Source organism: Dendrobates tinctorius, unplaced genomic scaffold (genome assembly GCF_039654945.1).
Source record: "Dendrobates tinctorius isolate UK_male_01 unplaced genomic scaffold, ASM3965494v1 ptg000293l, whole genome shotgun sequence".
NCBI lineage: Eukaryota > Metazoa > Chordata > Amphibia > Anura > Dendrobatidae > Dendrobates > Dendrobates tinctorius.
The window spans coordinates 24,203,308-24,216,370 of record NW_027361960.1 but is presented as its reverse complement, the minus strand read 5'-3'; the positions used below and the strand labels follow the sequence as shown (position 1 = coordinate 24,216,370).

The window sequence follows — 13,063 nt, the reverse complement described above, 5'->3', positions numbered from 1 at the left end:
GCCAAAAGCAGTGTGAAAGACTGGGGTGGAAAGCATGCCAAGACGCATGAAAGCTGTGATTAAAAATAATGGTTATTCCACAAAATATTGGTTTCTGAACTCTTCCTGAGTTAAAACATCAGTATTGTTGTTTCTAAATCATTATGAACTTGCTTTCTTAGCATTATTTGAGGTCTGCAAGCACTGCATTTTTTGGTTATTTTGACCAGTTCTTATTTTCTGAAAATAAATGCAAAATTTAGTGCTTGGAAATTCGGAGACATGTTGCCAGTAGTTTATAGAATAAAAGAGCAATTTACATTTTACTCAAAAATATACCTATAAAGAGAAAAATCAGACAAACTAAAAATTTTGCAGTGGTCTCTTAATCTTTGCCAGAGCTGTATAACATATTGAGTAACTTTAAATAGCTTATTATAATATGGTTGTGCTGAGTTACTACAGCTGATGTCTAAAAATGACGCTAAAGAGTTAAAAATGTGCTACAAGTTTATAGCCTTTGCTAAGGATTACAGTAGAGAATGTGATGCAGATCACACTGCTGCAGTTACCAGTGGTCAAGGATAAGAGCCGGGGTTGGGGGGTTCACGCAGATCCCACTGCTGCCACCAGTTTGTCAGTAGAAAGCAACTCCACTGCCTCCAATCGTCAGGAGAATTACGCAATTGGCTGATAAGTGATAGACAAGGACGCGACTGCTTCCACTACTAGGCCAGTTGTTGGGGAATTCACAGGGGGCGTATGGTATATACATCTCCAATTCCAACACATGGAATATATATACCCCGGTATGGTCACTGCCATTTCCACAATAACATACAAAGGAACCACATCTAGCTGCCACCACCAATCATTTATACTGACCAATTGGACACAAGTTACAGGGAACCTATGGCTTCAGGGGTGTGTATTAAAGAGCAAGAATAACAGAGCTATTAAATTTTATATAATTAATAGGTAGGCATTGTGTATAAAAAAAATATACAAAGATGATAAAAAATGGGAACAAAACAATATAGTGTACAGCATAATTTAATGAAATAAAAAAAATATTTAGATTTGAGAGTCCTCAGTGGTTGATACCTTTTAATGGCTAACTGAAAATAAGGTAAGAAATTGCAAGTTTTCGAGACTACTCAGGTCTCTTCATCAGGCAATGACTAATACAACATCTGAAGAATCACATATTTATGCACAACAGAGCACAGAAATAATTCAATAAATATAACAAGTGACGTGAAGCATAACTATCATTATGGGAGAGGCATAAACAGTGGTGGTCGTAAATATTGGAACAGTTCATAGATAAGGAGTGTGAAAGTTTTATTGTCCTCTGATTGGGGTCTGGTCAGTGTTATGTTGTCCTCACAAGGTCTGAGGGTAAAATTCCTTAGTTGATGTAGAAAGACATAAATCCATGTGACACATTCATTCCTGCACTGAGTGTACTCTCAAATCTAAATATTTTTCTATCTACTGTCTAACATGGTACAAAGATATATACTTTTCTTGCATGAAATAAAAAGGAATAATGAAAGAACATTAGTAAACCTGATGTCACGGAAATGGCTCAGAACTTAGCGGGGAAATTGGAACACTCTTACAGCGAACATATGTTTTCCGGAATGAACAAAGACAGAGACCCACACTTTCATTTTTATTTGCTCAATGCTGTGCCCACGAACCTCCCTGATGAGCTCACATGGGTGCTGGTTGTGGGATGTGCTAGCTCTTTCAGAATTCCATGAGATTCCCAACTTACAGGATATTTTCATCCATGAAGGTCCCAGGTGATAGATATTTTTGTAATGATTCTTATCATGATTTTACTTGTCTACAGAAATGAAACATGATATGGATAGCATCATTGATTGGTCAGATATTAAGTTGGAGGGGTTATAATGGCCTTATGATGATGTGAGCGAATGCGTTTTGTCCATCCCTTCACTGCAACACCAAAAATCATAAATATCAGATTGAGACAAAACCCCAATATTCATCACTGACTACTGGCATCAAAAGGTCTATAAACATGGCTTTGATTGGAAAAAACTTATTCCTGAGAAGCGTAAACAAATCTCAGACTTGCTGTCTTTTCTCAAAACATTTCTCGACTGCAATTACCCTGTTAATTCAGGAGGTCCCTACTTCAATGGAATGTTAGTTCTTTTTCTCCCTTTTCAAGTTATAATTAGTTTATTTTTTTCCCAGACACAATTAATCTCATATGCTCAATGTGAGTCCTACTTCAATGGAGGTTGAAGTGTTAGCAATTAATCCCATCTGTTCAATGTGAGAGTGATATGTCCCCTCTCCATAGAGGTGTTATGAATTTTAATATTTCTCTATGACAGTCTTGTTTAGCAGAATAATATTATATATTAATATCTATTTCAGGTATTTCTGTGACTCTATTGGTTATAGTGGTGGTCTTATGGGTTGTATCCCTAAGATAAAGGTTCTGTTGCAATGTGTGCATTTTAAAATCGTTTTCTTTGTCTTCTCTAGGATTTTGTGTTTACTTTATAATTAAGATTTATGTTGTTAAAATTTAGGAAGTACAATCTCTTAAAGTTCTTTCATATGTTGCTTTCCTACTTTTCGAATTACATATATATTACAAGAATTTTGGTTAGCACTCATTTAATATATGTGTGAATTTCTTGTCACAAGCAACATATTTGATATCAAGTTTCCTCCAGATTCAAAGAAGAAATAGAACATATTTTTGTGAATGTTATGGCAATATCCATCTCAAATTTAAATTAAAAATATAACCATCTGCTATTTGATGTATTCATAGGTTCATCCCAGAGTCTCCTCGATGGCTTCTAATACGGAAAGAGAAAGACAAGGCTTTACGTATAATGGGCGACATTGCTACACACAATGGAAGGTATCTCACCCCAAACTACTGCCAGGTACCCCAAGTGAAAATTTTAGCCACCAACCTATTTATTAATATATTTTCTATGCTATTTACAGCTTCCACACCATCTTGCTTTTTGCTGTTGACCTCACAGTCATTAGCTTACAGTCAATTTATTTTCTTCATGTTAAGATTCAGACTGTTGCTTCCTTGGACTGAACCTCTTTCATGTAGAAGCTATGTCACTTTATCCTGCATCTCATTAGATCTGAAGCATGCCTGCAAGCTTGAGCCGGATAAAAGCAGGATAAAGGTTTTTGATGCGCCTCCAATGACTCATTGGCATAAAGCAACAGCTCATTCAGCTCAGTGTAGCATTCTTCTACAATTAAGGGAATTCATCGCCTTTCTGATGTGCCAAGAAAGATCAATGGGAAGTTTGGTTATTTGTGTCCTACAGAGAAAATGCAGAAAAGTTTATCACCTTGTCAATCTCTTTCTTTTATATTAAGCAACCTAGAAAAGCAATTCCATATCAGCCTAAAGGCACTGTCACACTTAGCAATGCACCAGCGATCCCGACCAGCGATATGACGCGGTCAGGATTGCTGGTACATCGCTAAGTGGTCGCTAGTGAGCCGCCACACAGGCAGATCTCACCAGCGACATCGCTGGGGACGGGGGTCGCTACTTACCTGTCAGACGAGGCGATCCTGACGTCCTCCCGCCCGCGTCCACGCGTCGCTCGTCTCCACAGCAGGAAGCTGACGATGAGAAACGGTCCAGGACATTCTCGCGCGATCAGCGATAACCAGCGGGGGAGCCGGTCGGAGGTGAGTATCAGACATAGCGATATCGCTAGCAATATCGCTGCTGCGTCTCAAAACCAGTGACGTTATAGGCCCTTAAGTCTTTTCACCCACTTACCATTTCTTCTAGAAACAATCCGTAGTTTTGCTAAGGGGTTCATTTACGATTATACACACGTGATCAAAATTGTTGGTAACCTTCGTTTAATGACAGAAAATCCCACAATGGTGACTGAAATAACTTGAACCTGACAAAAGTAATAACAAATCAAAAATCTATGAAAATGAACAAATGAAAGTCAGACATTGCTTTTGAACCATGCTTCCAAAATTTAAAAAAAAAAAAAATAAAACTCATGAAATAGGCCTGGACAGATATGATGGTAGCCCATTGTTTTATATTATTGCAATGTTGCAAACGTAATTCTGGTGTTTTGATTTTTTTTCTCGCTACGCCGTTTACCGATTGGCTTAATTCTTTTTATATATTGATAGATCAAGCGATTCTGAATGTGGCGATGCCAAATATTTGTATATTTTTTTTTAATGTTTTGTTTTGAATGGGGAGAAAGGGGGGTGAGTTGAACTTTTATATATTTTTTATTTTTTTAATATTTTTAAAAACATTTTTTTTACTTTATACTTGCTTCAATAGTTTCCATGGGAGACTTGAAGCTGCAGTTGTCCAATCGCCCCTGCTACATAGACCAACCACCAAGTGGCGCTCATAGAGATCCAGCAATGACAACCACACGGGTCTTCTCCTGACCCCGGGTTGTCATGCCAACCCATCGGCGATCCGTCGTCATGTGACATGGGTGCCGATGGGAGGAGGTAATGATGCGCTTCCTGCCCGTGCATGTTAATTGCCGCTGTCAGAGTTTGACAGCAGCATTTAACATGTTAACAGTCACGGGTGAATTGCAGGCACATATCAGCTGATCATATCAGCTTTCATGTCCCAGGAAAAGGTGTGGGCTCCTCCCCGGAACCCGCACCAAACAGGAGGAGGGGTCCAATGACAGACTCTGTTCGTCATTGGACGTTAAGGGGTTAAATCTGTCAGTAGGATCAATGCTACTAAGTTGTGTACATGGGCTTGAAAGTCATAAAAAGTGGGAGAAAAAAATTATATTTTCATATCTGCAATCCAATGTCCTATTCCAGAGAAATCCACATATTTCTTAATATGTTAATGAGCTACTAAGATCTATGGGTGGGACACAGATCTCCCTAAGAATCTGCTTCCTGAACTTATTTTAAATGTGAGGAGGCATGACCAGTGTGAAAGATGTAGATCAGAAGCATAAAATGAATGAACAAATGGGTTGTTCTGAGCTGCCGTGAAAGAATGGAGGATGCCAAATCCAATGGTAAGAGATTTATTCATCAATGTGTTTCAAAGCATACCATTTCTTCATCAGGACAACCACGTGGTTGCAGTCATCTCCTCGTGGGTCTACAGCAGCCTTAACCTCTATGAGAGGTTTTGTGCACACAACCGAATAAGGTGAGCACATTTTGTGCATTTATGTTTATATTGATACCCAGATAACATAAGACCCTATTTGCGCTTTGTCTTCTTCCAGTTTTCTCCTTCTCTTTTGTAGATCAGAAGAGCAGACTGTCAGTTATTACATATAAACATGCAAGAAAGAAAGGAGTCTATATCCATAGATAAAAACAACTAGTTATTTTATTAGTCACAGGACATATATTTAGAAATAGACAATTATATACAGCTATCAATATGACAGAGTGTCAAAAATAGAGACTAAAGTGCAACATGAATGCGGTGTCCCTGACAGCAGGAGTATATAATTAGCAAAGTCACTACTTACCCATAGCTGCCAGGTCGACCGCACACTCCACCCCGATGCGCATTTCGCGTGGGCTTCTTCCAGGGGCTGTTGCAGTGACTTTGTGGTTATGACCTAAGGACTGGTTGGCAAGCGACTATTCAGTTATTCACACCTCACTGGGGGATCACTATGCCTATGCTAATTAGTTCCTATGGGGCCTCTTGAATACAAATGCGCTTGCTTATTATAAAGTCCTGCTGTCAGGGATGCCGCATTCATATTGCACTTTAGTCTCTATTTTTGACACTCTGTCATATTGATAGCTGTATGTAATTGTCTATTTCTAAATATATGTCCTGTGACTAATAAAATAACTATCTATGGATATAGACTCCTTTCCTTCTTGCACGTTTATAAGTTTAATGGAGTTTTCCTTGGGCTAATGCATATTTGGTGGTTTGGAATCTCTGCTGTCGACCATTATTGATTATGATTGTTGCCTTTGGGATTTTGTATTAGTTGTCAGTTATTACATGCCTCACACTGGTAGCTCCCACTTTAATTTTAAATAAGCTCCCTGATTCTTAAGGCGATCAATGTCCGGCCCATAGATCTGATCTGAACAGCTCCCTTGCATATTAAGAAAAAAGTTGATTTCTGAGAAAAAAAAACATTGGATAGAAAATATAAGGTATAATTTTATTCAACGTCCTATGACCTACATGCCCAGATAGATGGCTTAAGAGGATTGATCCTACTGACAGATTTCCTTTAAATTTGAAACATAACATTTTTTTATGTCTATTGACCATGTCTGAGTTTGTTTTTGTAAGTTGAGTTTTAGTATTTTTGTTACAATTCCTATTCTATTCCTATGACTGTGAGGCAGAATAAACAATTTCACCATTTTTTATGCTTACTTATATATCACCATCATATTCCGCAGCGCTTTATAAACATTGTCATCCCACACAAACACAGGAAGAACATACAAACTCCTTGCAGATGTTGTCCTTGGTGGGAGTTGAACCCAGGACCCCAGCGCTGCAAGGCTGCAGTGCTAACCACTGAGTTTCACTATTTTTTATAGTTTATGCGCTCAAAAAGAAGAAAGGCAGAAAGGCATGTACTTAAATGTGTGGAAAAAAGAATAAACACAATGGGATAGTATGCTAACTCTCAAAGTGTTAAAATTGAAGCAATTTTATTATGAAGTATAGATATTAAATATGTATGCAATATTAAATGTGGCTGTATCTGTTAATAAAATATATTAGACTAGATTATGGCCCGATGCTATCGCATCGGGAGGATGCGATAGCATCACACCTCTTGCCATGTTATCCCTCAACACACACACTCCTCTCACCTTTCAGCATCTCCACTCACTCTTTCACTCCACATACGACCCCTTCTCTCACTCCGTCTCTCATACTCACGCCGTCATCGCCGCTGCTCCACGATCCCCGACATCTTCTTCCGCCGGCGCCATCCTGGATCCAGATGTTGTCCATGCCGGCGACATCTTCTTTTGGCGACGCCATCTTGAGTATCGTGAAATCCCGCGATACTCAAGATGGCGTCGCCGGAAGAACATGTCGCCGGCGTGGATGCCGTCGGGATCCAAAATGGCGTCGGCGAAATCTCGAGAGATTTTGCCAACGCCATTTTGGATCCCAACGGCATCCACGCCGGCGACATGTTCTTGCGGCGACACCATCTTGACTATCGCGAGATTTCGCCGATCCAAAATGGCGTCGCTGCAAGAACATGTCGCAGGCCTGGAGGACGTCTGGATCCAGGATGGCGCGGTGGAAGAAGATGTCGGGGATCGTGGATCAGCGGCGATGACGGCGTGAGTATGAGAGACGGAGTGAGAGAAGGGGTCGTATGTGGAGTGAAAGAGTGAGTGGAGATGGTGAAAGGTGAGAGGAGTGTGTGTGTTGAGGAGGAGTGGTGTGTTGAGGGTTAACATGGAAAGAGGTGTGCGGTGACGTCACCGGTTACAACTGGACGGAAGTTGTTACAACCGGAAGCTGCTTAGGGCATTTATTATTATAGATAGTAAATTAAAGAAATTAAAAAAAATCAGATAAAAAGAGTGCAGTCAATTACATTGTACTAAAAATAGAATTCTTAAGTTTTTTTGGGGCCATAGCAGTTGAAAAAAACTAATGCCCTAATATGTGGCAATAAGATGTTAAAAATGTCCGTTCCTGTTATTAGATTATTCTAAATCCAAAGTCAAGATGATTTGGTTGGAAATAATCATCATCCACTTTGGGATCCTCACGGTTTGTGATTTGACCCTGGTTACACATATAGTGAATATTGCAGCTGTAGATGCTTATGATTAGATTGTTGCTAATCCTCAGGACGTCGTGTAGGCAAGATTGGTTGGAAATAGTCTGCATCCACTTTGAGTTACACAAGGTTTGTGGTTCCTCCTCTATTTCCAAATGTGGACTTGTGGACTATTTCCAACAACTCACCTTTTTTGCAATAGGTCATTTGGGTTTATACTCATCCGACAACAAGAATTTTACATTTTTAATATCTTATAAAACACATTAGAATTGCAACAGTATTTTGTTGATATGCTGGTCCCACAAGATACCAACAATTCTAGTTTTAGTACTAGATACTTGGACTGGACTAATTTTATCTGAATTTCTTTTATTAATCTCTTTCATTTAATACCTAATATATTTTATTAGCAGATGCAGCTCCATTACATGGACAGTGGGTGAATTTTGTTTTACCTTTTCTTAGTCCTACTAGGGAACTAGAACCTGCTTGATCACTTGCACACTTGCATAACACACTGCAATTCTAATATATTACTTATCATTGCTTGTCATTCTAATACCCAATTAGGTTTTAACTGGATCTAGTAGATATACTATTTCACACTTCTCAATTAGGTTGTGAATTTCGGGGTACGGTGATGATTAAAAAAGCAGCTTGTTGTCAGCCCTTCATAAGAGCTATAGATAAGAAAGTATACACCGTATATAAATATACCTTATATATGTTTGTATATACAGTGCCCAGGATAAATGCGTATACCCCAACATACTGTATTTTTTAGAAAACCTTAAGTTTCCTTTTAGAATTAACATTTTCTACAGGATATCATAGTACAAAATGACACAATATGGCATACACTGCAGAAAAATGGCATGCATGGGTGTTGTCTAAGGCTACGTGCACACGCTGCAGAATGGGGTGAGGATTTGGCCGCGCGGATTTTATAAAATACGCAGGTAAATCTGCAGGTCAAAAGACCTGCGGTTTTACCTGCGGATTGCTCTGTGGTTTTGCCCTGCAGTTTTTCATCTCCACAATGGAAGCGATGGCAAACCGCTACGGATTCCGCAGAAAGAATTGACATGTCAATTCTTTCTGCGGTTTCAAAACCGCAGAAAAAACGCGCGGAAAAATCTGCACCGTCTGCACTGCATTTTTTTTATTCCCATAGGAAATAATGGTACTGTACACTGCAGCAAAAACTGCTGCGGACCCGCAGCGGCCAAATCCGCTGCGGAACCACAGCAGCATCCGCAGCGTGTGCACACACCCTAAGAAGGAAGCCTCTTCTAGAGCCCATGCACAAAAAAAACTACAATTTGCCTGGTCCCATGCTGAAAAATATGAAGAGTATTGGGACTGTATACTCTTTGTGACGAGATCCAAATAAATGTTTTTGGAACTTATGGCTCCAAAACTGTTTGCCATCACAAAGGTGAGGAGCCCAAAGAAAAATGCATGGTGCTTACAGTGAAACATGATGGTGGCAATGTCGTTATGTGGGACTGCATGAGTGCTGCTGGTGTCAGGTAGCTACATTTCATTGATAGTACCATGAATTCACAGATGTATTGCTCAATATTGAAAGAGAAAAATACATCCCTTCGTGCTCTTGGTAGATGTGCACTTTTCCAATGTGACAATGATCTAAACACACATCCCTTGCCAGCTTTAAGTCCAAGCTCTCTGCCGCTAAACAAACTTACTTTGCATCTCTCATATCCTCCCTGTCTCACAACCCTAAACAACTCTTCAACACTTTCAATTCTCTACTCTGTCCCACAGCACCTCCTCCCCCTCCTCTCATTTCTGCTGAAGACTTTGCCTCCTTCTTTAAGCAGAAGATCGACAAGATCAGACAAAACTTTGGCCCGCAGCCCCCAATGTCCCTCTTGGCCGCTCAGACCTGTTCTGCAAAAGCCAGCTTCTCCACCAAGACAGAAGATCAGCTCTCCACCCTTCTGTCAAGATCACACCTCACCACTTGTGCCCTCGACCCACTCCCGTCTCACCTCATCCCTAACTTGGCCACAGTCTTCATCCCATCTCTTACACACCTCTTCAACCTTTCACTTACAAATGGTGTCTTTCCCTCATCCTTCAAACATGCCTCAATCACGCCCATCCGCAAAAAGCCCTCCCTTGATCCATCCTCTATGTCTAACTATCGCCCGATATCTCTTCTCCCTTACGCCTTAAAACTACTGGAATAGCATGTATATCTTGAACTATCCTCCCACCTCTCCTCCTGTTCCCTCTTTGACCGTTACAATCTGGCTTCCGACCGCATTACTCAACTGAAACTGCCCTAACTAAAGTCACTAACGACTTACTAACCGCCAAGGGCAAGCGACACTACTCTGTCCTCCTTCTCCTGGACCTGTCCTCTGCCTTCGACACCGTAGACAATTCCCTCCTGCTACAGACTCTCTCATCTCTTGGCATCACAGACTTGGCCCTATCCTGGATCACATCATACCTAACAGACCAAACATTTAGTGTCTCCCTCTCACACACCACCTCCTCACCTCGCCCCCTGTCTGTTGGTGTTCCTCAAGGCTCTGTCCTAGGACCCCTACTATTCTCCATCTACACCTTTGGCTTGGGACAGCTCATAGAATCCTACGGTTTGCAGTATCACCTCTATGCCGATGACACGCAGATCTTCCTATCTGGACCCAACCTCGCCTCCTTACTGACTGAAATCCCACAATGTCTGTCTGTTATCTCAGCCTTCTTCTCTGCTCGCTTTCTCAAACTGAACATGGACAAAACAGAATTCATCATCTTCCCCCATCTCACTCTACCCCTCCACCAGACCTATCCATCAATGTCAATGGCTGCTTTCTTTCCCCAGTCCCGCACGCTTGGTGCCTTGGGGTGATCCTCGACTCTGCGCTCTCTTTCAAACCACATATCCAAGCCCTCGCCTCCTCCTGCCGCCTGAAACTCAAAAAATATCCGCTCATTCCTCAACCACGAAACCACAAAAACACTAGTACATGCTCTTATCATCTCCTGCCTCGACTACTGCAACCTCCTACTCTCTGGCCTTCCCTCTAGCACTCTGGCTCCGCTCCAGTCCATCCTACACTCTGCTGCCTAACTAATCCACCTGTCTCCCCACTATTCCCCAGCCTCCCACTATGCTAGGCCCTTTACTGGCTTCCTATTGCCCACAGGCTCCAATTCAAAACCCTAACCATGACATACAAAGCCATCCACAACCTGTCTCTTCCATACATCTGTGACCTGGTCTCTAGGTACCTACCCCAGGCAACCTTCGATCATCTCAAGATCTCCTTCTCTACTCCCCCCTCATCTCTTCTTCCCACAACCGCATACAAGACTTCTCCCGTGCTTCCCCCATACTCTGGAACACTCTGCCGCAACACATCAGACTCTCACCATCAACGGAAACCTTCAAGAAGAAATCGAAGACCCATCCTGTTCCGACAAGCCTACAGCCTTGCAATGATCCTCGGTCTACTGAACCACCGCCCGACCTGCTCTACCCTCTACTACTGTATCCTCACCCATCCCTGTAGACTGTGAGCCCTCGCGGGCAGGGTCCCCTCTCCTTATGTACTTGTGTGTCCCTTGTCTTACACATGTTTATTATGCTTGTCTATATTTCCCCTTTTCAAAAGTAAAGCGCCATAGAATAAATGGCGCTATATAAATACATAATAATAATAATAATAATAATCTAAGGTCACTGTTGTATTTCTTAAGAAGAACACAATGAAAGTTATTCAGTGGCCAAGGATGTCTCCTGATCTGACCCCAATCAAACATCTATGGGGAATTCTGAAGAGGCAAGTTGAGCATCACTCTCCATCCAGGATCCAGGCCCTAAGAGGTTGTTTTTAAAGAATGGAAATAGGCAGAAATCACAATATGTCACAAACTAGTTCAATCCATGCCTACATGACTTGATAAGACTTGGAGATATCCTTGAAAATCACAGAGGTCATACAAAATACTAGATGTAGTCTTTTTTAATGTGGAGTGAATTAATTTTTGCGTCAACTAATTTGAGTAAAACGTAAGCCTTTGTAATAAAAGTTATAATTTGAACCTTACTTCTATGAAGCTCAGTGTTGTCAACATTTTGGAAATTGATCTTGTGTTCAGATAAATATTAATTAATTTGGCTACAACACAAAATTAAAGTGAGTGTGGTTTTGGTCAACCTATTTGACCAAGTTAGAATTAGGAAAATCTGACATGGGCTTTTATCTTTGTAGAAAGATGTAGGAAGGAAGTAGGATGGATCTCTCCCTCCAGTATGGGTCTTGGAAGTGGTCTATGGCCACGATTCCTATTTAAACTTTCAGGTAAAGATTGGGTGTGTTAGTGTTGATTTGCAAACAGCAGAGCAGGAGGCTTTGTGTATGCATGTCTGAAATTGAACGCAGATCAGAGTCAGAGACCAGAGCAAAGCCATTACCGCACCCACGAGTTATATGGTGGTGCAGTCACCAATGGCAACAAACTGACACGGACATTCCGGCTGCAAACCAAATTATAAAGTTTGGATTCGTTTTGTAAGTTGTCAAATAAAGACATTTAAGTTGAATTTACTTGGATCACTGCCTCATTACTGCACGTACATGAAAGTTGCTGCCTTATATATGATGGAGAATGCCGGCAGTGTGAACTAAGGCATATCCAAAAGAAAGCTGCATGTCTGCGATTAAGCCTGCAACATTACAAATCAGGCCTGCAAACATTATGGAGGAACTACTGAAGCAGTTGGTCCTCACCAGTGTGCAGCAGCAGAAATTTCAGCAACAGCAGGCTCACAGCCTGATTCTACAACAGATTGTGGCCCTGCGAGAGACACCTCCACCACCGACCCGGTCAATCCCGAGGCCCATGACAACGTCGGTGCTGAGGAAGATGAGTTAACCTGGAAGTGGAGCAGGAGAGTTTGCCAATCTCCTCGTAGGCTGAAATGGTGGCCTCTTTCCTGATGGGAGACACTCAGAAGGTCTATTTTGACCCAATCCAGGAGGATGCCCAGGACTATGGGAAAGATCTTTGTCCAGATGGGGGTTAATATATTTGTATGGATACAGAGAGTATTCCAGTGGAAAATTCTGAAGGCCTGACCCGCTAGGTCTCAGGCATATGACTTGTTGGATTTAGTGAAAAAATTGCTCGAGCCTGAGACCTTGAGCCCAGCCCAGATGATAGTAGAGGTTAGTAGTCAACCGGTTGGTACGAACATTGTCGACAGCCATACAGTGTTGGATGGGACAAAGGAA

At 41.4% G+C, this 13,063-nt stretch overlaps 1 protein-coding gene across 1 annotated transcript in view; it reads left to right on the top strand.

Annotated features, from left to right (window-relative positions):
- The window catches only part of SLC22A3 (solute carrier family 22 member 3), a 469,228-nt gene that overhangs the window by 355,451 nt on the left and 100,714 nt on the right, over positions 1 to 13,063 (top strand). Inside the window, exon 5 of the mRNA XM_073560189.1 lies at positions 2,804 to 2,921. Coding sequence (XP_073416290.1) covers positions 2,804 to 2,921 — 118 coding nt within the window. The remainder of the gene's footprint in view (positions 1 to 2,803; positions 2,922 to 13,063) is intronic.